The sequence below is a fragment of the Globicephala melas genome, chromosome 9 (assembly GCF_963455315.2).
Source record: "Globicephala melas chromosome 9, mGloMel1.2, whole genome shotgun sequence".
NCBI lineage: Eukaryota > Metazoa > Chordata > Mammalia > Artiodactyla > Delphinidae > Globicephala > Globicephala melas.
Genome location: NC_083322.1, coordinates 19,330,814 through 19,355,474, shown reverse-complemented (window position 1 = coordinate 19,355,474; position 24,661 = coordinate 19,330,814). Strand labels below are relative to the sequence as shown.

The 24,661-nt window shown below is 38.1% G+C and overlaps 1 protein-coding gene across 3 annotated transcripts in view; it reads left to right on the top strand.

The window, feature by feature from the left end:
- EXOC4 (exocyst complex component 4) overlaps window positions 1-24,661 on the top strand; it is an 807,055-nt gene that overhangs the window by 40,776 nt on the left and 741,618 nt on the right. For all 3 annotated transcript variants that reach the window (XM_030853847.2, XM_060305296.1, XM_070046302.1), the window contains one exon: window positions 14,222-14,406. In XM_030853847.2, coding sequence (XP_030709707.1) covers window positions 14,222-14,406 — 185 coding nt within the window. The remainder of the gene's footprint in view (window positions 1-14,221; window positions 14,407-24,661) is intronic.

Genomic DNA, 24,661 nt, shown 5'->3' with positions numbered 1-24,661 from the left:
CCTCTAGTGCAGTTTTTGGATAGAGCTGATGAGTATTTGGCTCTTAGTCTGATTTTATAGCCTGATTATTTGGTCAATATGAGTTTGGTTGAATGGCTAAATTAGATGCTCTCCAGGTTTGAGCTGACTTGGAACTCTTTAGAGCTGTCATCTTGGTGCTCTGATTTCTGTATCTTTACTGTGTGTTCTTATCTGACTTACTGCTGGGATTGAATGGATTGAAATTGGGGCAATAAATTTATTTATTGACAAGTGGTGTCTAGGTACAGCATAGTATAGTAAAAACAAAATGGGTTGAAAAGCCAGACGTTCTTAATTCTAGTCCTGACCCAACAACCCACTAGTTCTGTGAGGTTAGACAGATGCATCACTTTCTCTCTGTTTTCCAGTATCCTCTTCTGTATAGTGGATATACAGATACTTACTCCGTGTACATTATGGAATGGTTGTGAGAATAAAAATGAAACTTTGTACAGGTAAAGTGCTTTGGGAAACGGAAGGCAGTATAGAAATTTACAGTGGTGTAGGTAGCATGATAGTCATCACTGTCACACGGGGCCAGGTGAAAAGAAAGTGGTAGTCTGGGGCTTCTGATGTTGAGCAGCATTTCTCTCCTGGCTCTACCATCACTAATGCTTACATGTTGTAATCAGGTTAACCATAGGCGCACGTGCTTACATTTACACACTTCAAGTCTGTAGGAGGAATGATCTCAGTCAAGAATAACACACAAGTCCTTTGCTCACATCGTCCTTCTTATGTCTGGTTTCAGCCTCACGTATGGATTTGCTCGAATAGGATTTTGACTGGTCAGTCTGTGGCCAGGTGGGGACCCTAATGTATGTGTAAGACTGGCAGCAGATGGCAACGCCTGTTGTTGCTGGGAGCCCTCTCTCCACCTGGTGGTGGTCTGAGAATGCTGATCAGTAGTTTTTGCTTGGCTTTGACAAGATAGGGGGAGCTTGCTGGGAAGTCTATTTTCTTTGAGATCCATCCCAATACTAATTACTTGTGGTTGCCTAGCTCTTAAATGAAAAAAAGCCGTATTCCTCTCATGTTCTTTTGTGGGATTTTATTAGTTCATGTTAGTAAAGAGCTGTAGAAGTGCTGAGCAGTGCTGAGCCTGCTCCCCCCCTCCCCCCCCCCCACCCCAACCACTGCTATAAAACCCTCAGCAAATCCTCCTGGGTTGGGACACATTGAAGGCAGGAGCCCATTGTGGCCCCCTTTGCCTGCCAAAGTCATAAAGCTATTCTTTTCTACTTCACCCCAAACTCTGTCTCTGAGATTCTGAGATTTGATTTGGTACCAGTGTACAGAGAGACCTAGAGCTTTTGGTAACAATGGGAACTGAGAATTGAAGGCATCATAAAATTAGGAACAAAGAAGGATTTTTTCATGAGCTTTTCCATAAGCAATTACAGTTCTTATAAGGTATTAGGTATAGTCTAATTTCATCAGGAAAGTGATTGTGAACAGAGTTGTTAAGTCCATTTAGAACAAAATAATGCTCTTAAGTTGGCATTATGCATCAGAAACCCTAAATAACGTTGGTCTTGGAATTCTGCTTCTTGAATATTATGTTAAGGAAGGAATTAAGAATTTTAATTGTGAAGCATTCAAAAATATGTATACAAGGATAATTATCACAGTAAGATTTATGGAAGTAAAAAAATTAGCAGTTACCTAAGTATAGTGAGTTGGTTTAAGTCATTTATGGAATATTCATATTATGGACTAGCAAGAAAATACTAAAAATCATGTCTAGTGATGGGCAGATGGTCCCAAAATATTTCCATATGAAAAAAGCATATTGAAAAGTAACAGTATTTTTGTAAAAACTCTGTGTGGAAAATGATCGGAAGGAGTCAGTTTAAAATGTATTTTATCTGATCAGTAAAAATATGGATCTTTTTCCCTTGTGATTTGTTTTTCAGGTTTTCTTGAACATCTGTTACTTTTCTAATTTGAAAGAAAAAGGTTAAGAAAAGCATTTCGGGGCCACAGGTTTTTTTTTAAAATATGTAAAATTGGCATGGGGCCTCAGTCTTAACAACTTTTAAAGACCCCTGAAAACAGAAAATTCTTACCTTTCATTTCTCGGATACTGTCATTCTGTGAGGCTTGTGCTAATGGGACGGCTATTTTAGAAGACCTGGTTGCCCATACTTTACAAGAGAGAAAAAAAAAAAGACTTGCTTTAATAAAATATGGGAATTAGATGTGGTAGAATGCCCTGATGTTTAAGAAAACCAAAAATAAGGGAGAACCCTCAAAAAAGCTTAAGAATAGTTTAGTAGACTGGTATGCTTTTAGAACAAGTCAGTGGTTCATGGCAGTCATAGGATGAGATCTTTGATGAAGTTGGAAGGCACATTTGATCTCTTGAGTTTTGTTTTCTAAGATAGATTTGAAGATCCTGTACAGGAGAAATTCACAAGTAAAAGGCCTTTTCTTTGACAGCACTTGATTTTACAGGCACCCCTCCCTTCCTTCACTTATCAATAACTTCATCTCATTTGCTTTATCCTGTAAATTCCATTATCTCCCAGGCAGTCTATTGCATTAAGCCTTTAGTACCTACTATCGCCTCATTTACATTGACACGTGCTTGACCTCAGCCCTTGTCCTCTCTTTGTTAATGCACCAGCAAGCACTGATATCTCTCTGGAGCCTTATCATTTGGCTGTTACCTCAACTACTAACAACCCTCCATTTGAGCTGATGAAGGTTTATTAAATAAAAACATGCAATAACCCTGGCAGTAATGAAGGGAGAATGGAGGTGGCTAGCATCCTGTTCGTAGTGGTGAGAGCCTGCTGAGTCCGCATAATAGGTATTGGGCTTCCTGAGGGAGAAGAAGGGGCACCTGAATGCGGCTGATCAATGTTATGTTAGCAAAATGACTTATTCTAAGAATGGGCTTTTTTGATGGTCTGATTTGATCGTTGTTGATGGGCTACAAGCTGAGGAGTTAGGGGGAAGAAAAGTGTTCTTGCTCCAGGCACTCGGCCTTGCCCTGTGCGGCTTTCTTGGGAAGTCTGTCTTAAGTACCAAACTGTCAATAGCCCTGAGGCCTTCAGTCAGAGGCCAAGCTGAACCCTAGGGAGCCAGAAACCTCTATCTTATCCAGTGAAGCTGGGATCAGGGATTCTGTTTTTCCTCTAGACCCCTAGGACTCCCTGAAACCTCCACAGTAGCCTGAGCCCTTTATTCTCCCTTGTAAGCCCCATACTCTCTTCCTCCCTCCACCAACCACTTGTGCGTGCAGAGCAGTCTAAGCCGTCCTCTACTTAGGCCACATGTGGTGGCTCGTGTCATGCTATAAACAGAAGTGAGTGGATGAAATTTATCCTTAAGAAAGTTTTTAAGTGCTATTATCAAGTTTATATCTAACAGGTAGGAGTTTTGTGCACAAAATCCTTTGGGGTCACATGCTTGTGTTTTATATCCCATATAATATGATACTATATTCTGCAAGTAAAATTGTTGCTAGTTTCTGTATGCAGTTAAATACTTAGGACTCTATACGGGCCACAACATTCTACAAAGTACAGTGATTTCCTAGATGCATCAAAGCCTTCAGACTGGCTCCTTAAACTGTTAGATTGAAACAGCCGATATTTGATCATTTTTGACTCGTGAAAACAGTAATTTTCGTATTTCAAACTAATACATGAAATCACGTTTTTTTTTGTTTTTTTAAACTTGCATTTGGTCTCTTTTACCAGTTTCTGTCTGATAAAGAATAAAATCTCTGCTTTGGGAAATACGGTATAGCTAAACGGCAATGTTTGGTAAGTGAATGATTTGGGATTCTTGTGAGAAACATCCTCCCTGCTTGTGTTGAGATGGGTATGAATCATACTTGATTCAGAGCGAGGCTTCTTGGGCCCATCTGGGACCCCCTGAGCTTGAATGTGGAGAATTCTAGATAGAGTACTGTCTTGAGGACTAGGGCCTGAAGACACCAGAGTTTGCCTTCCCACAGTTCAGGGGCCCATGGCAGCAGGCTGGTGACCTGGGTGCTAAGTAAATCTCAGGTTCCAAGGCATGTTGCTTTTGTTATTCACAGCCAAAGATTTTTGGTGTTCTTATTTAGTTGAGGGTGTTCAGACTTGTGTCTTTTTATATATTTATGGGAAGGGATGGTATCGATTCTCTAAAATAGCCTAATTTCATATCTTTCTATTATATCTGTAAGTTGGGCCAAGGCAACATTTTCAGGATGGTTATGTTGTCTTACTAGAAAAATGCTTCCTTAAGGGAGATGTACTGACCTATTGAAAAGTGATAGAACATTTTGGAACCATGTAATTATCAGAGTCCTGAAGGAAATATTTGTTTTGGACTCAACAGTGGCAACACATTTGCTTTTTGTAGGGAACACTGTTGCCAAAATATTAGCCAGCAGATGGTTTAGTTATCAGGTTGGGTTTTTTTGCTTAAAATTGGAAGATTTTTTTGTTTGTTTTTTGGCTTGAACCTTAGTTCTATTTAGAAACAGTTACAGTTGTCATTCACCTTTGTGTATCTCACCTCCCCCAACCAAAAAAATAAAGATCAGTGGTTTCTTTTCTAGCGTTTTTTTCAATGAAGCAGCTGTTGAGAATGGCTGACTTTGATGTTACTTAAAGACATTTCCACTGGTTCGTGTTAAAGCACAAAACTAGATCTTTTTACCTAATCAGCTTGAGTAAGACTGGTAGAAGACAAACACTTAACTATGAAATCATTATTCCTAGTTTAAACTAAAATGAAAATGAGAAATAGACATTTGGGAAAGAAAATTTAAGGGCACTTGTAGTTTCTAATTACAAAGATTTCCTTTGTTGTAGGTTGATCTCTCAACTCAAGGCAAATTTCTTTTTTGAAAGCACCAGACGATTCTTGATTATGTACATTTTAACTGTACCTCTGACCTATATTATTGAGTTAAGGAAATATTTCTCAGAACTTGTTTCCTAAATGGATAGGTTTTCAATAGTGAAGCATACTGTCCGGTTCGATATCATGTGTTAAAACATTTTGTAGATGTTTGCTTATCTTCGTAATCCTAAAAGAAATATTTGTTTTCAACTCAGACAGATTTCTGTTGTCTGTATGAGCAGTTTCTAACTCTGGTGAGTTAGAACATTAACGTTCTGTCAGATAATAGTAGGTGTTCTGTGAAAAAATCCTTGTTGGTAGTATCTATCTCCCCTCCCTCCCCCTCTCCCCACGTGGATTTATTTTTGAAAATATGTGTAAGAAAACTTCCAAATACATCTGGTTGGCTCATTATGTAGTACTCTACCTTTAAGAAATGGTGTGGGGACACTCCCCAGAGTCCGCCATTAGCCCCACCAAAGAGCCTGTAGCCTCCAGTGCTGGATTGCCTCAGGCCAAACAACCAACAGGGAGGGAACTCAGCCCTCCCCATCAGCAGACAAGCAGATTAAAGTTTTACTGAGCTTTGCCCACCAGAGCAACACCCAGCTCTACCCACCACCAGTCCCTCCCATCAGGAAGCTTGCACAAGCCTCTTAGATAGCCTCATCCACCAGAGGGCAGACAGCAGAAGGAAGAACTACAGTCCTGCAGCCTATGGAAGGAAAACCACATTCACAGAAAGATAGACAAAATGAAAAGGCAGAGGGTTATGTACCAGATGAAGGAACAAGATAAAAACCCCAGAAAAACAACTAAATGAAGTGGAGATAGGCAGCCTTCCAGAAAAAGAATTCAGCATAATGATAGTGAAGATGATCCAGGATCTCGGAAAAAGAATGGAGGCAAAGATTGAGAAGATGCAAGAAATGTTTAACAAAGATCTAGAATTAAAGAACAAACACCTAGAAGAATTAAAGAACAAACAGAGATGAACAATACAATAACTAAAATGAAAATACACTAGAAGGAATCAATAGCAGAATAACTGAGGCAGAAGAACGGGTAAGTGACCTGGAAGACAGAATGGTGGAATTCACTGCCACAGAACAGAATAAAGAATGAAAAGAAATAAAGATGGCCTAAGAGGCCTCTGGGACAACATTGAACACAACAACGTTTGCATTATAGGGGTCCCAGAAGGAGAAGAGAGAGAGAAAAGGACCTGAGAAAATATTTGAAGAGATTATAGTCAAAAACTTCCCTAACACAAGAAAGGGAAAGGAAATAGCCACCCAAGTACAGGAAGCACAGTGAGTCCATCCAATACAGGATAAACCCAAGGAGAAACATGCCAAGACACATAGGAATCAAATTGGCAAAAATTAAAGACAAAGAAAAATTATTGAAAGCAACAAGGGAAGAATGACAAATAACATACAAGGGAACTCCCATAAGGTTAATAGCTGATTTCTCAGCAGAAACTCTACAAGCCAGAAGGGAGTGGCACGATATACTTAAAGTGATGAAAGGGAAGAACCTATAACCAAGATTACCCGGCAAGGATCTCATTCAGATTCGATGGAGAAATCAAGAGCTTTAAGGAGGGCTTCCCTGGTGGCACAGTGGTTGAGAGTCCGCCTGCCGATGCAGGGGACACGGGTTCGTGCCCTGGTTTGGGAGGATCCCACGTGCCGTGGAGCAGCTAGACCCGTGGGCCATGGCCGCTGAGCCTGCGCGTCCGGAGCCTGTGCTCTGCAACGGGAGAGGCCACAAAAGTGAGAGGCCCACGTACTGCAAAAAAAAAGGCTTTAAGGACAAGCAAAAGGTAAGAGAATTCAGCACTACCAAACCAGCTCTACAACAAATACTAAAGGAAATTCTCTAAGCGGGAAACACAAGAGAAGAAAAGGACCTACAAAAACAAACCCATAACAATTGAGAAAATGGTAATAGGAACATACATATTGATAATTACCTTGAACATGAATGGATTAAATGCTCCAACCAAAAGACACAGGCTTGCTGAATGGATACAAACAAGACCCATGTATATATGCTGTCTACAAGAGACCCACTTCAGACCTAGAGATACGTACAGACTGAAAGTGAGGGGATGGAAAAACATATTCCATGCAAATGGAAATCAAAAGAAAGCTGAAGTAGCAATACTTGTATCAGGTAAAATAGAGAATGTTACAAGAGACGAGGAAGGACACTACATAATGAGCAAGGGATCAATCCAAGAAGAAGAAATAACAATTATAAATATATATGCACCCAACATAGGAGCTCCTCAATACATAAGCCAACTGCTAACAGCTATAAAAGAGAAAATTGACAGTAACACAGTGCTAGTGGGGGACTTTCTAACACCTCACTTACACCAATGGACAGATCATCCAGACAGAAGATTAATAAGGACACACAAGCTTTAAATGACACAATAGACCAGATAGATTTAATTGATATTTATAGGACATTCCATCCCAAAACAGCAGATTACACTTTCTTCTCAAGTGTACATGAAACGTTTTCCAGGATAGATCATATCTTGGGTCACAAATTAAGCCTTCGTAAATTTAAGAAAATTGAAATCATATCAAGCATCTTTTCTGACCACAGTGCTATGAGATCAGAAATCAGTTACAGGGAAAACAAAACGTAAAACACACAAACACATGGAGCCTAAATAATACATTACTAAATAACCAAGAGATGACTGAAGAAATCAAAGACGAAATCAAAAAATAACTAGAGACAAAGGACCATGAAAACACGACGATCCAAAACCTATGGGATGCAGCTAAAGCAGTAATAAGAGGGAAGTTTATAGCAATATAAGCCTACCTCAAGAAACAAGAAAAATCTCCAAAAAAACTAACCTTACACCTAAAGGAGCTAGAGGAAGAACAAACAAAACCCAAAGTTAGTAGAAGGAAAGAAATCCTAAAGGTAAGAGCAGAAATAAATGAAATAGAAACAAAGAAAACAATAGCAAAGATCAATAAAACTAAAAGCTGGTTCTTTGAGAATATAAACAAAATTGATAAACCATTAGCCAGACTCACCAAGAAAAAGAGGGTTAGGACTCAAATCAATAAAATCAGAAATGAAAAAGAAGTTACAACAGACACTGAAGAAATACAAAGCATCCTAAGAGACTACTACAAGCAACTCTATGCCAATAAAATGGACAACCTGGAAGAAATGGACAAATTCTTAGAAAGGTAGAACCATGCAAGACTGAACCAGGAAGAAATAGAAAATTTGAACAGACCAATCACAAGTAATGAAATTGAAACTGTGATTAAAAATCTTCCAACAAACGAAAGTCCAGGACCAGATGGCTTCACCTTAACACCCATTCTTCTCAAACTCTTCAAAAATTGCAGAGGAAGGAACACTCCCAAACTCATTCTATGAGGCCACCATCACCCTGATACCAAAACCAGACAAAGATACTACAAAGAAAGAAAATTACAGACCAATATCACTGATGAATATAGATGTAAAAATTCTCAACAAAATACGGGCAAACGGAATCCAACAACACATTAAAAGGATCATACACCATTATCAAGGGGGATTTATCCCAGTGATGCACGGATTCTTCAACATATGCAAATCAGTCAATGTGATACACCATATTAACAAATGGAAGAATAAAAACCATATGATCATCTTGATAGATGCAGAAAAAGCTTTTGACAAAATTCAATACCCATTTATGATAAAAACTCTCCAGAAAGTGGGCATAGAGGGAACCTACTTCAACATAGTAAAGGCCGTATACGACAAACCCACAGCAAATATCATTCTCAATGGTGAAAAACTGAAAGCATTTCTTCCAAGATCAGGAACAAAACAAGGATGTCCACTCTCACCACTCTTATTCAACAGTTTTGGAAGTCCTGGCCACAGCAGTCAGAAGAAAAAGAAACAAAAGGAAAAGAAATAGGAAAAGAAGAAGTAAAACTGTCACTGTTTGCAGATGACATGATACTATACATAGAGAATCCTGAAGATGCCACCAGAAAAGTATTAAAGGTAATCAATGAATTTGGTAAAGTTGCAGGATACAAAATTAATGCACAGAAATCTCTTGCATTCCTATACACTAACAATGAAAGATAAGAAGAGAAATTAAGGAAAAAATCCCATTCACCATTGCAACAAAAAGAATAAAATATCTAGGAATAAACCTACGTAAGGAGGTAAAAGACCTGTACTCAGAAAACTGTAAGACACTGATGAGAGAAATCAAAGATGACACAAACAGATGGAGAGATGTAGCATGTTCTTGGATTGGAAGAATCAATGTTGTGAAATGACTGTACCACTCAAAGCAATCTACAGATTCAGTGCAATCCCTATCAAATTACCAGTGGCATTTTTCACAGAACTAGAACAAAAAATTATAAAATTTCTGTGGAGACACAAACGACCCCGAATAGCCAAAGAAATCTTGAGGGGGGAAAAAACAGAGCTGGAGGAATCAGACTCCCTGACTTCAGACTATACTGCAAAGCTACAGTAATCAAGACAGTATGGTACTGGCACAAAAACAGAAATATAGATCAATGGAACAGGATAGAAAGCCCAGAGATAAACCCATGCACTTATGGTCAGCTAGTCTATGACAAAGGAGGCAAGGATATACAATGGTGAAAGCACCGAAGTCTCTTCAATAAGTGGTGGTGGGAAAACTTGACAGCTACATGTAAAAGAATGAAATTAGAACACTTCCTAACGCCATACAGAAAAGTAAACTCAAAATGGATCAGAGACCTAAATGTAAGACTGGACACTATAAAACTCTTAGAGGAAAACAGGAAGAACACTCTTTGGCATAAGTCACAGCAAGATCTTGTTTGGTCCACCTCCTAGAGTAATGGGAATAAAACCAAAAATAAACAAATGGGACCTAATGAAACTTCAAAGCTTTTGCAAAACAAAGGAAACTACAAACAAGATGAAAAGCAGACCCTCAAAATGGGAGAAAATATTTGCAAATGAATCAACAGAGAAAGGATTAATCTCCAAAATATATAAACAGCTCATACAGCTCAATATTAAAAAAAAATCCCAATCAAAAAATGGGCAGAAGACCTAAATAGATGTTTCTCCAAGGAAGACAGATAGTTGGCCAAGAAGCACATGAAAAGCTGCTCAACATGACTAATTATTAGAGAAATGCAAATCAAAACAACAATGGGGTGTCACCTCACACCAGTTAGAAATGGGCATCATCAGAAAATGTACAAACAACAAATGCTGGAGAGCGTATGGAGAAAAGGGAGCCCTATTGCACTGTTGGTGGGAATGTAAATTGATACAGCCACTATGGAGAAAATAGTATGGAGGTTCCTTAAAAAACTAAAAATAGAATTACCATATGACCTAGCAATCCCACTCCTGGGCATATACCCAGAGAAAACCATAATTCAAAAAGACACATACATCCAGTGTTCAGTGCAGTGCTAACACAATGGAATATTATTCAGCCATAAAAAGGAACAAAATTGGGTTATTTGTAGAGACGTGGTTGGATTTAGAGGCTGTCATACAGGGTGAAGTAAGTCAGAACGAGAAAAACAAATATCATATTTTAACGTATATATGTGGAACCTAGAAAAATGGTACAGATGAACCGGTTTGCAGGGCAGAAATAGAGACACAGATGTAGAGAACAAACGTATGGACACCAAGGGGGGAAGGTGGCAGGGGGTGTGGTGGTGGTGGGATGAATTGGGAGTTTGGGAGTGACATGTATACACTAATATGTATAAAATAGATAACTAGTTAGAATCTGCTGTATAAAAAAGTAAAATTCAAAAATTCAAAAAAAAAAGAAATGGTGTGGCATACCTGAGAATTCTAGAAGGTCACAGTAGAGATCATTTGACACATGAATTCATCATATTTCGATCTGTGAGTAGATGTAAAGACAGCATTTTCCAGTGAACAGTTCCACTGTATGTTGTCTGATCTTTCATCTGCCTCATCTGCCGTGTCTTGTCCTGTAATTTTAATATTTATTTGTGATAGTATTCATTGTTGTATGTCACATTTCTGAAACCGATTTTGATTATTTCTCAAAGAATTAATCTGTTGCCGTCCACTTTAATCCAGCTGCATCTCTTGAATTCCTGTTGATGTTTCATCGGTGTGTTATTTAAAAAGTGCTCTGCAGTCATTAAATTTAGAAAACAGTGAAATAATTTACAAAATGACCACTTCCCATACATTAAAGAAAAAAATGGTGGTATTTTTATCAGTAATTACGCACATTTCTAACTGTAGATGGATATTTAAGGATTTGTCCTCTATTAAAGGTTAAATGTTAGGAAATGCCTAGAAACCAGACCCCCCCCAGTAAAACAGAATTAATCATCAGACATGGTGGGATTGACTGCTGCCCCACCGAGTTTTCCTTATGTGTAAGCTTTATGGTACAAGCTACTTAAAACCACAGAAGATAAAGTTCAGGTTTTTAAACTGATGTTCTAGGGATGAAATATATGCATTGACAACTATTTTCTGCAAATTGTTTCGAGTACCACTAAGCAAGGTTAGAGTCAGGGAAGACAGTGGCCTTGCTTAGCTTTCATAATTACAGCTTTATAAATAGACTTTTAATTTGTGAAGGCCAGAAAATAAGGCACTGTATCTTCCTACAGAAATAGAGGCTATTTTCCTATTTGTGGTAAGGTTTTTAAATCTTTGAAGTTCTGAGACTACTCTTGATTGTATATATGGTAACTGTACTTGTATTTTCGGTCAAGAAAACATATTCAGAAAGTTTGTTTTCTACGTGATTAATAATAGTTCCATGATGGAAACAGCACTTTACTGAAAATGCTGCCTTAAAACATGTTGGAAACACCCTCCGAGGTTTCTTTATCCACATGGTAAATAGGTTCTGTTAAAAATAATGTGAGGAGCCCTCAGTATGTGCCAGGCACTGTGTTGCTAAGTGCTTTGCCTACATTTAAGAAAAATTAAGTGGCTTTGAAAGTTGACATCGTCGTATAGTTTTGTAATTGGAACATGAGCTGTTTGGGTTAAAAATCTTCATGCAAATTCTTACAAACAAATTGAGTGTGGACGTGCAGTGGGTGGTTTTTAAGCTTAAATATCTCAGCTGGATTTAATTACCTTGAGGGATAAGGCTACATGATGGGCCAGTGGTTTACCAAATTATTTTTCATTTTCTGAATCTTGATGTCACTAAAGGTTAATGCATCCTCTTTTCTCTGCTAGAGACCTGAGTTAAAATCCATTTTAGAGCACACGTGTAAATGAATTTGTTGTTGTTTTTCCTCCTTGGGGACACTTTGGTCATTTCGTGAGGCAGCCTTTCCATTTGGAATTGCCCGCAGCTTGCACCAGGCAGGGAGGCTCTCATAGCAGGGGCGGTCGCGATTCAGCCTGAAAATGAACTGGCAGGCTTCAGAGGGCAGAGCTGGCCCAGGGCCTGTCACTCTTTCATTCCTCGATTCTGTCTTGGTTAACTTAAGGAAACTTATTTGTTGCTGACATTTCATTATAGCACTTCACAAAACAAGTGATGTGTTTGTGGCTAAGCCATTGCATTTTCCTCCCCATCTCAGGCTGGTTTGTACTTGGCAGCTACAAAGCTTTCTGTGTTCACTGTCCGCACTCTCCTAAGTGACTGCATATACTGGGATAGATCTGTGATCAGCATTTTTGATCACTGATCTTTCATGAGTTCTATCATCTGTTGATTGTTTTTGTATAAATGCTTGATTTTTTAAGTAGTGTTATTAGTTATTGCCTTTATCTGTACAAATGAGGAACATTTAGATGTATAACCAACGCAGGGAATAGTCATTGCACGTTCATTCTTTCAGGGAGCTTGGCAGGGCTCTTTTCCCTGAGTTCAGCTTGTAGTCAACTCTTCTCCATTACTATTGTTATTATTACTACTACTACTGCTACTATCATTATTATTATTAGTCTTTGTGTTTCTCTCTTCTTTTTTTCTCCCAAGGAATAGTACCTCTTCACTTTTTTTTTTCTTTAAGAAAAATATGTAAGGTCTTTATACATAGAAAGACATAAATAAAATTTTATGTACATGTTTAAATGGGATTATATAATACATACTGTCTTTTTTTCCCCTTTGCAATTCTCACTTTGGTTTCAAAGTGAATTATTCCAAATTCCCTGAATCCCTCGTCTTGTCCATTTGTTGTAGGTATTCCTACACCATTTTTATTCATTCAATCCTTTGTGTCTTAAAATCTCCCAAATTGCACTTTATGCCAAGAGACTCTCCCTTCTCATAGTTTATCTTCTGTTCACCTTTCAAATCCCGTTTCTTCTATCAGACTGAGTCAGTCCAAGGAGAGGTGATGACTGCTGTTGTCTGCTTGTAACATTCATGTAAAAATGCATTTTCCTCTGTGTGTATGTGAATATGAGAAAGAGCTAGAGATGACTGTAAATACACTTGTAGACTTAGGCTTACCAAGCTCTGATTCATGATGGCCATGAGAATTATTAAGAAAATTATAAAGTGTGCTTTTATTGAGTCTTAGTCATAAGAGACTAAGTTTGACTAAAAGTTGATCTAAATCATTAGTATGTGGACATCTTGTGAGGATATAAACATCATAATTATTTCAGTAGGAGGTCGTTTTACTTGTGTCCATGGATAGGCAATGTGTGTGGGAATAAATAGTATGTACAGCTTTGCTGAGGTGCTTTAGATGCCTTCATGTTTACCATGATTGTTTTCTTCAGCATTATCTGTCTCCAGTGTTAAACCCTTCAAGAGTAGAACTAGGCCTATCCGCATTACACTGAAAGTCTGAAGTATGCTGATAAAGTTCTCAAACTCTTTTGACAGTATCTTTTATTTTTATTTTTTAAAAATTTATTTATTTATTTATTTTTGGCTGCGTTGGGTCTTCGCTGCTGTGTGCGGGCTCTCTCTAGTTGCGGCGAGCTGGAGCTACTCTTCGTTACGGTGCGCGGGCTTCTCATTGCGGTGGCTTCTCTTGTTGCAGAGCATGGGCTCTAGGGCGCATGGGGTTCAGTAGCTGTGGTGCGTGAGCTCAGTAGTTGTGGCTTGCGGGCTCTAGAGCCCAGGCTCGGTAGTTGTGGCGCATGGGCTTAGTTGCTCCGCGGCATGTGGGATCTTCCAGGACCAGGGATCAAACTCGTGTCCCCTGCATTGGCAGGCGGATTCTTAACCACTGGACCACTGGGGAAGTCCCGACAGTATCTTTTAAAAGATAGCCTTTCTTATTTATAATATTACTAGATTATTTCATTGTCTTAATCTTTTTTTTTTTTTTTTTTTTTTTTTTGCCGTTTTCAGGTGTCTGCAGTCGAGTCTTTGGAGGGTCCCCTGCTCCAGGTGGAAGGACTGAGTGACCTTAGGCTGGAGCTTCACAGCAAGAAGATGAACCTCCACTTAGTTCTCATAGACGAGCTGCATCGGCACCTGTACATCAAATCCACTAGCCGAGTTGTGCAGCAGAACAAGGAAAAAGGCAGGATGAGGTTGGTTAAAGAGGCTCTTTGCCACAGTGTCTTGTGGCCATGTAGAATTTTAAGGAATACTATTTGTTTCCCACAATATTGTTATAGTTTATTTTACTTCTCTTTTTAACATACTGTCTCTGAAAATGTAAGATAGTTTTATGATACCAAATACTCCACATTCTGGAGGCTGACATTCAAAGTTTGTTCATTCCCTCACTGCACATTTCTTGTGGTCCTTTTATGTAAAGATACATAAGAAACATTTACTGTGGGTCTGTAAGTGGATCAGAGAGACCTCTGGCATATCTCAGAAGGAAGAGAAAATAAATCCTTAAATTGTATAGTGAAGTCCGCCTAATTGAGAAATATAGGTGTATGAATATGAAGTTAGAAGACTCTTTGTTACTTAGGGCTGTGTTCAGCTTTGGACAGTCCTCTTTCTGGAGTAGTTTAGGGAAGGTTTAGAGAGAGCATTTTTTTTTTTTTTTTTTTTTTATGCCTGGGCTCATTGTAGCACAGTCCTGTGTTGAAGGGCCTGGGTGGACTCAGGACATTTATTAGGTTAGGAGAGACCTGGTAGGGAATAAGACCAGATGGTAAGACAGTAGAACGTTGGCGTTATTAACATGTATCAGATAGCTGTGCACATCATATGTCCTTCCAACATTCCTTTAAAATAGCCATAAGATTCTTCAGAGGGCAGTTGAGCACTATATGCTGTTGATACTTTTTCATCAGGCTATAGATGAGAGGAGCACTGGAAGCAGTGCATGCTGGGAGTGAAGTCTATAAAATCCTATTCTGTTCAAACCAGAATTTCCAACTTTGTGTGTGATGCTTCAGTCTAGTCAGAGAAAGAAGTTTGCATCTCTTCTCTGCAGATGGGCACTAGAAAAACTTAGGCACACAAATTGAGCTAAGGGTTATGTACCTTAGACTTAACTTCAGCACTGCATCTGAATACAATCTTGTTGGAGAGTAAAGTGGTAGATGGGAGCTGTGCTAAGGAAATAGCTTCCAGAGTGTCTGGTGGTAAATAGTAGATCTAAATAGATTTCTACCCGTGCAAGGATTAAAAACAAACAGAATAACCCCACTCCCTTATAAGCCCAAGGGAAAAATACTTATTTTCCCTTATGCTGTAGAATAAGCATTAGGGAAAAAGCATTAAGTTGAGGTCTCAAAGAAGAGCATTTATTTGAAGAAAAAGATTTATAAAGCAAAATAGCAGAAGTTTAGGAGACTTAAGCTCAAGTTTCTCAAAAGATGCAAGATGATGTAGTAGGTTTAGAATTTTGCTAAAAATTATCAGCCTTTCCCCTCCAGTTGAGTGGGAGGAGTGTATTTCCTTCTCTTTGATTTTTGGGCTCTTGCTGTTGCTGATTGTTAGCATGTAACATGAGGAGCTTGAAATTTGCTTGTGCCAGGGAGCATGCCCCGTCATGCCTCTGCCATTGCCATGATGGCGCTGGTCCCAGGAGGAGGAGGAGAGACATGTGAAATCGAGCCATGTTCAGCTGAGCTGCCTAGCCTGAATCAGCCAGTCACAAAAATATGTGCTTATTGTTGAACATGACTGCGATTCTGTGGTTGTATGTAGCAAGCATATAGTTTCTATGAAATGATAATGGGGAGCTATATGAATGGGATTGGGAGAAATGCAAAAAGAACTGGCTACAACAGGAACAAAATGTAAGGAAAAACCAAAATGATAATAGGGAAATTAAGTCTTTCTTAAAACATTAGAAGAATTAAATCAGTGATATGAGGGAAAACTTTTCTTATCGTGAAGAAGAAAAACGCAAGATGATAAAAGAAAGATAATGTGAAATGTGGAGAATAGTGATCAATCAAATGATTTTAGGCATTCTACAGAATGACACTAAAATGATAGTGTTATAGGTTGAATTGTGTCCCCTTAAAATTCATGTATTGAGGTCCTAACTCCCAGTACCTAACTGTGACTAAATTTGGAGATAGGGTCTTTCAATAGGTAAATAAGTTAAAATGAGGTCATTAGCATGGCCCTAATTCAATATGACTGGTGTCCATATAAGAAGAGGAAATTTGGACACACACTTCCGAAGAGGGAAGACCATGTGAAGACACAGTGATAAGACAGCCGTCTACAAACGTAGGAGAGAGGCCTCAGGAGAAACCAACTCTGCCAACAGCTTGAGCCTCCAGAACTGTGAGAAAACAAATTTCTGTTGTTTAAGCTACCCAGTCTGTGGTACTTTGTCATGGCAGCCCTAGCAGACTAATACAGACAGAAATAGTAGCAATAATTATAGTGTAAAGAAAGAAACTTAAACAGAAAAAAAGACCTTGGTCTGCAAATCAAAAGGATTCAAGGTAAACTTAGTGAAAAACTTACTCTTAGATATGATCATGAAGTTTTTTATGAATTTCAAAAACAAATACTGTAAGCACCAAGGAGAAAAATTATGTTACCTGCCCTGACAGATATAGTTATTTGCCCACCGATATCCATTCTCTCCTTTTTTTTTTTTTAGATTTATTTAATTCCTTTCTTTCTTTCTCTTTTTCTTTTTCTGTGTCGGGTCTTAGTTGTGGCAAGCATGATCTTTGTTGAGGCAAGTGGGATCTTTCCTTGCAGTGTGGGTTCTTTGTTGTGGCACGCAGGCTTTCTCACTAGTTGTGGCATGTGGGTTTTCTGTCTCTAGTTTGCGGCACATGGGCTCTCTTGTTGAGGTGCGTGAGCTCAGTAGTTGTGGCGCGCGGGCTTAGTTGCCCCGTGGCATGTGGGATCTTAGTTCCCCAGCCAGGGATGGAACCTGTGTCCCCTGCATTGGAAGGCGGATTCTTTACCACTGGACCACCAGGGAAGTCTCTCTCCTTCATTTTTAATGACAACTCTTGTTTTGTTCGTGGTGGCCATATGTCCAGCTAAAAGGCTACATTTTCCATCCTCCTGTGTAGCTAAAGGTGATTCGTGAGACTTCTGCTTGCAAGCTGTTGAATCAGGACTCACAGGAAAATTATTTACAGGTACCATCTAAACTGGTATGGTCACTCTTTTACTCTTCACTTGCCTTCCTTTACTTTCTGTCGAGGGCATGGATTGATGCCGTCGTCTTGGACACTAGTGACCTTGAGGATGAAAGCCAAATCGTAAACTTTTTAATGACATGGGCCCTCCATTATGGCTCTGAATGGGTTTGTATCTTTTATACGGGAAAAAGGAAGTCCTTTTGTTTTACTCAGGCCACGGCTATTTGGGTCTTCTGTTTTATATAGTTAAACTTAGTCCTGATAAACAGAAAGGAGTAAAAATCAGGTTCACTGGGATTTGCTGAACATGAAATGCAAGAAGACAGCAGAGCAAAGTCTACAAAGCGTTGAATGGGAAAGAATTGGGACCAAAGATTTCTATACCCAGCCAAGTGGACATAGGCAACACAGAGACAAAACAGATATAAATTAACACAAAATGAAAAGCTAGTGTTCTTTTTCTGAGAAAAATACTCAAAAATGAACTATAAGATGTAAACCAAAATCAGCAACTTGAGAACAATAAAGTTGTAGGTGGTTTGAAACTGCTGCCAGGACTGACTGCACAGCATTAAATATGTAAATTTGCGTATAAATAACTGAAAAATATTTTTGTAAGATCAAAAATATAAGCTGAAAACTATTTTTGAAAAAGAAGGTCTATGTGGTTGACGAATACTCTATAATAGTAAACAGGATTAGATACCTAGTGGGAAGCAACTGCATAGCACAGGGAGATCAGCTCAGTGCTTTGTGACCACCTAGAGGGGTGGGATAGGGAGTGTGGGAGGGAGATGCAAGAGGGAGGAGATATTGGGATATATGTATATGAATAGCTGATTCACTTTGTTATAAAGCAGAAACTAACACACCATTGTAAAGCAATTATACTCCAATAAAGATGTTAAAAAAATAGTAAACAGGATTTATATCACCATATTAAGTTAGTAGAGACTGGGAAATTTGGATAAGCAGGAGATGCAAAGGAGTGCTGAATTCTTAAGATGTCAGAAGTTTTGGATATTAATAGTTAGAGAAAATGTTTAATTCATTTAATTTTGTGTTTATTAACCTAGATATGTATATTTAAAGATTTTTATATTGAAAAGTCACTAGAGAAGACAGAATCAAATAAAACATAATTTTTATTACAAAGGATGATGTTTTAGCCAGCATTCTTGATAGCAAATAGCAGAAATCAGTCCTGGTAATAAAACAAGGAAAGAAATTTAGTGGAAAGTTATCAAGTAGGTCACAGAATCTAAGGAAAGGAAGTCTATATAATCAGGCTCTAAAACCCTGGAGGGACCAAGGGAGTTGCAGCAGCTGAGCGTACATCATAGATAAGCCATAGGAAGGGTCTGGTTGGGTTGCTGCATTATGCCTACAATTGCTGGATTTTTAACTCAAGTGAATGATCTCTAAATGTTGCTGCATCTTGCCTTTATTTCTTCAAGATTCAAAGTCTTGGCTGGAAGCATCCAATTCTTTGAGCTTGAGACATGTCAACTTGTATAGTAGGAAGAAGGGCCAGGCCCTCTTCCCTTTTTGCTTTGACCCAGACCATGGAGAGTGTCTCCAAATACAAAGACTGTTCCAATTGTTGGTATCCAAAAACAAACACAGAAACACAGATTTCTACTGAAGGAGAAAACAAAAGAAGTCACGTGAAGGCACTTAATACATATAAAGTAGAACAGATATTTTTGAAGTAGAAGTGGGAAACTAGTAGAATTGATAAAAGAAGGATACATGCCTGTATGGAAAAAATAAAAATGGTTTTTGGAGGCTGTGAAACAAAACCCGAATAAATGGGGAGACTTTCCATGTTCTTAGCTCATAAAGATGTTAAGTCCCAGTTAAATCTCAGTTGAGATTTTTGGAACTGTCAAATCTGTAGTTCACATGGAAGAATAAATGTGTAAGGATTGTTTAAAAAAAAATTGAGAAGGGAGATTATAAGGCATTTCCTTATCTAATATTAAAGTATATTATAAAGCTACTTTAATCAAAACAGTACAGACATGCAAACACAAAATCAGATTGTTGGAAGGAAATAGAATTTAGAAACAGACCCCAGGATATATGAAACTTCAATATTTTAAAACAGTAGTTCAGTTCAGTGAAGTGAATGAAGGCTATTTAGTAATTTGTGTTGATACAATCAGCTGTGTGAAGAAAAGAAATTTAGCTGCCTACCTGTTATTATGTACAAAAAATTCTAACTTGGTTTAAAAAAATCACATGATGCAACTTTATTAGCATTAGGAAAAAATAGGAGAATATGTATGTGGGAGGCTTTCTAGGTCCACATCCTACAAAAATAGTACCATTTCATAAAAATACATGTAACAGGATGTTGACTGGAACATTTTGGGCAGAACAACAAAAATACACAAGCCCAATATTCAAGAGGACTATGGTTAAATGAATTATGGTGTATCCATGCTGTGTAATACTAGACATTAAAACGAATGAGAAAGATTTCTTAGTGCTGATAGGAAAAGATTTCCAAGGTGTATTCTTGGGTTCAAAAACGCCAGGTGAAAAACAGCATGTATGTTATGAATCTATTTGTGTAAGAATTGAAAGAATATATACTTAAATATATATCCTTTATATATAGATGTAAAAATTTGTGTGTGTGTAAATGATTTCTTAGAAGGATAATGCTGAAAAACAATGATAAAAGTAATTACCTATGGGAAATGGAAATGGGGTGGCAGGGAGTAGAAAAGAAGGACTTATTTCATACCTGCTGCACTGGGAATGTATTCACCGGAGCATGTATTATTACTTTAATAATAATACTATTGATAATACATTTTAAAAAAAATTATTTATTTTTGGCTGTGTTGCGTCTTCGTTTCTGTGCGAGGGCTTTCTCTAGTTGTGGCAAGTGGGGGGCCACTCCTCATCGTGGTGTGCGGGCCTCACTGTCGTGGCCTCTCTTGTTGCGGAGCACAGGCTCCAGACGTGCAGGCTCAGTAATTGTGGCTCATGGGCCTAGTTGCTCCGCAGCATGTGGGATCCTCCCAGACCAGGGCCCGAACCCGCGTCTCCTGCATTAGCAGGCAGACTCCCAACCACTGTGCCACCAGGGAAGCCCTGATAATACTTCTGAAGATAACTTTTAATGAAATGGCAACATGTTTACTGTTAAAAGGAAAACCTAGGGTTTAATATTCTATACAGGGTGATCCAAAGAATGTTGAAAATCATGTGTACATTTTTGTGTGTATGCATGAGTAGGGGCGTGTGTGTGTGTGTGCGTGTGTGTGTGTGTAGGGATGGACAGACTCCTTTCTGTTAAATGTTTTGAAAGACATTATACTATAATTATATTAGATTATTTTCATTTTCTTTATATTTTCAAAAAAGAACATTTAATACCTTTATAAGCAGATAAAATCAATAAAAAATTATTTTAAAAAAGGTTAATCCTTTTACTTGTTGCATGCATCCTGGTTTAATACTTGATCACCCCATTGTATTTCTTGCTCCCTAACTAATTTTTTCTTTTTATGTATGTCTGTTTTCTTTTTGTTATCTTTCAGTGCTTCCCCTCGCCTTCCTGCTTTGCTTAGGTTTTAGCTTCACCTTATCTTGTATTGCATGTCTTCCCTCTTGGTTTATCATTTGAGACCATGACTGTTTTTGACTTTTCTACCCTCTGAATCATTATTCTTTCTGTACGTTCAGGCAGATCTTAGAACTATAGAGAATTACTGTGCCAGACATTCCTGATTCATTATTCTGTTACATTTTCTTACGAAGGGCATATTATATTTGACAGACACTTCTCAGCTGAGTTTGATTTGACAAACTATGAGCACTTGCTCTTTGACAGGTCCTGTGCCAGCTTTTGGGGTTATAGGGTGAATATATTAGTTATTAGATTTACAACTTAAAGTTCAACTCACCTCTGTTAAGTTTCAGTTTGACTAAAGTCAACCAAATGACCTGCTGCTGTGAATTTTGGGCAGAGTTGGACATGTTTATTATTAAGTGAAGGAATAGAAATAAGTTATAATTAAAATGCAAATATTTAATAAGCTGTTAGCACTTCTAACCCTTCTTAAAAAAAAAAAACTTCATGGCCTGAAATACTGAAATCAGACACATTTTGAAGTAGATCCTTACTAGTTGGATGAGTGTTGAATGGTCAGAAAGTCCTAGGAGTTATGGTGGTGGGGGGTTGTTTTTGGTATGGTTAAATTTGCTTTATAGTTTTCCTGTCTGCCACCATGTGGTTATTAAATAGCAAACCACTCAATTACAAGATACAATTACTGATTTTGGGGACCTGTCTTATACTGGGAAGGATTTTATGTGCATCACCTGTCTTTTTCAACTCGGCTGTGAATGATTCTGAAAGGATTTAAAATAAAAATTTGTAATCATAGATCTTTAAGAAGAAAAATAATTTCTATCAGTATTTCTTTGAAATAAAGCTGTTCAGAGGATTCGTACTAATTAGAAACTCAAAGAACAATCTAATTTTTTTTTGTGGTAACATTGGTTTATACATTGTATTCAATATAAGTTTCACGTGTGCAACATTATCTTTTGACTTCTGTATACACTACAGCCTACAGCGTGCTCACCACCAAAAAATTATTATCCATCACCCTTCAGTTGACCCACTTTATCTCTTCCGCCCTCCTCCCATTCCTCTTCCCCCTGGTAACCACTACTCTGTTCTCTGTATTAGTGTTATTTGTTTTGTTCTGGTTTACTCATTTATTTTGTTTGTGTTTGGTTTTTATATTCCATACATGAGTGAAATCCTAGAGTTGTCTTTTTTTGTTTTATTTATTTCACTTATCCTAATGCCCTCAATGTCCATCCATACTGTTGCAAATGAGGAAGACTTCATATTTTTTATGGCTGAGTAGTATTCCAGTGTGTGTGTGTGTGTGTGTGTGTGTGTGTGTGTGTGTGTGTGTGTGTGTATCACATCTTCTTTATCTATTTATCTGTTGATGGGCACTGAGGTTGTTTCCGTATCTTGACCACTGTAAATAGTGCTGCTATGAACATAGGATGCATGTATCTTTTCGAATTAGTGTTTTTGTATTCTTCGGATAAATACTCAGAAGTGGAGTAGCTGGGTCATATGGTAATTCTAGTTTTAATTTTTCCAGGAATCTCCGTACTTCTTTCTGTAGTGGTGCACCAATTTACATTCCCACTAACAGTGTATGAGGGTTCCCTTTTTTCCACATTTTCTCCAAATTTGTTATTTCTTTCCTTTTAAGAACAATCTAGTTTTGATTTTATTTTATTTTTCTCAAAAATACTTCCTCTGAGAGATTCAAAACCCTTTGAAGGTATTAATTAATACTTCTCAACTTTATTTCTGATGTATGTATTTCTTTATTTCAACTTTTCTCTCTTCTGAAATGGAAACTAAGATATGTGATATTCTATAGTAGCAGGTACCTTTCTGTTGAGTTTCACGTCTGAGGTAACTACATGAGTGGGTGTGCCCCCTGTTTCTTGAACTCTTGAGACTAAGTCCTTCCATAAAAGAACAAGAGAAAAACCAGAAGTCATTTCCAGAGTTACTTGCCTTTGGGTTAGTGTTCACAAAGGAGAAAATTGAGGCCCAAGGGAAAATTTTAGAAAGAGAAAAGAGTCTATGCAAATAGTTTTACAGTAAATTGACTTTCTAAGAGTTTATTGATGGAGTTTGAGGGCCCTTCTGGCTCTGATAATAAAGTCAGCAGGTTATGTTTTTTCAGAGTTAAAATGGCAGGCCATTTATCACCCTATATTTAACTGAAATACATGTTTAGGTTGAAACTGAGAAAATGATTGTAGGTTTTAATCTAAAGTGAATCATGTGCACATCTATATTTATAGAAGTGTGTATTATACTTACAGATATACATAGCACTGTGCACACACGTCTGTACTAACTGCTGCCTCATTTACAGCCTTGGTGGGCAGTACTCCAGCTATGTACCTGAATTTCCTGCTAATGGATACCTTCATTTATTAATGCTTTAAAAATAACTCCTCCACTTCTGTTATGGATATATTTATTAAATTTATCAAATCTTTTTTCTATCATGTAAAATTAAAATTAACTTCTTCCTAATTATTCAGTAACAGCACTGTAAACATCGGTGGTTATCCTTTGTCTCTTTGGGCATGTGTATCCAGAGGCTGGGGAGATGTGTAGAGCTAGTTTTCCACCTGTGAGTAAAATGCAGGTAGAAGAAGGAGAGGTGGCTGAGGAGAAAAATGAGAATACAACAGTAGTCAGTATAGAAGAGATGAACGGGTAAATATGATCAAATTGATTTTATGATTAGACTATTGTAGCCAGTCAGTGGATTTGAAGGCTCTTTTGGGTTTTCTTAAGATAGTGTAGGCAAATAGGAACTTACAGCTTTATATTGGAGGAATAGAGTCACTGGAACTGTGTCAGTTCAGATCCTGGGAAATGCTATTGCTGTTACTTTTATGTCTCATTCCTCACTTGAGGTTTCGCGTTAGTCTGCAAATGATTCCATCACTTGGAAATGCATGAAGTTGGGTATAGCTCATATCTTACTCATACTTGGATGCTCAGCACTGAGTGAAGTGCCAAGCACATAACAGAGGCTGAGACTTGTTTGAGTAATGCTTCCCCCTTCCCTGTAGTAAGTGAAAAGGGAGAAGCTAATGACTGCCATAGTTAACCTCCGGGCCTAGGACAGTGGCTGTAAACATTAACACTAGATAAAAATAACACCTTGAAAGATAATTTTGCCTTTTAACCTAAAGTTTGTTTTTCAAAGTTTTCTGAAACATGTTTTTTTTTTTTTTTTAATTAGCTTAGAAATATACATGTACCTTGCATGTGGAAGTTTCAAAGGAGTGGTGGGAGGGAGATGGGGATATATCACTTAGGGGGTCAATGTTCAAACTTCCACACGTTTTTTTCTCCCATTTGGGGGAAGGTTTCTTGAAGGTGTAGTCTTGTTCCTGCTCCCCTCTGTCTGCCCTCCCTTTACAGCCCACTTTGAGAATCACTTCCGTGGTAGCCATTCTTACTGGTGATGTTATTGGGACTGGAAGGAGGTGAGAACTATGGCTTTGACCTGTCTATCCTTGGAACATGAGTTCGAGAAGCCTTTCTGTTAGAGATGCAGTGTGATTAGATGATTCAGTTTCTTCAGGGTAGGGCACAGGTGTTACTTGCCTTGGCACTGCCTACATTCTTGGACTTAACAGATGCCTGTAAATGGGAATTATCTTGAAAATT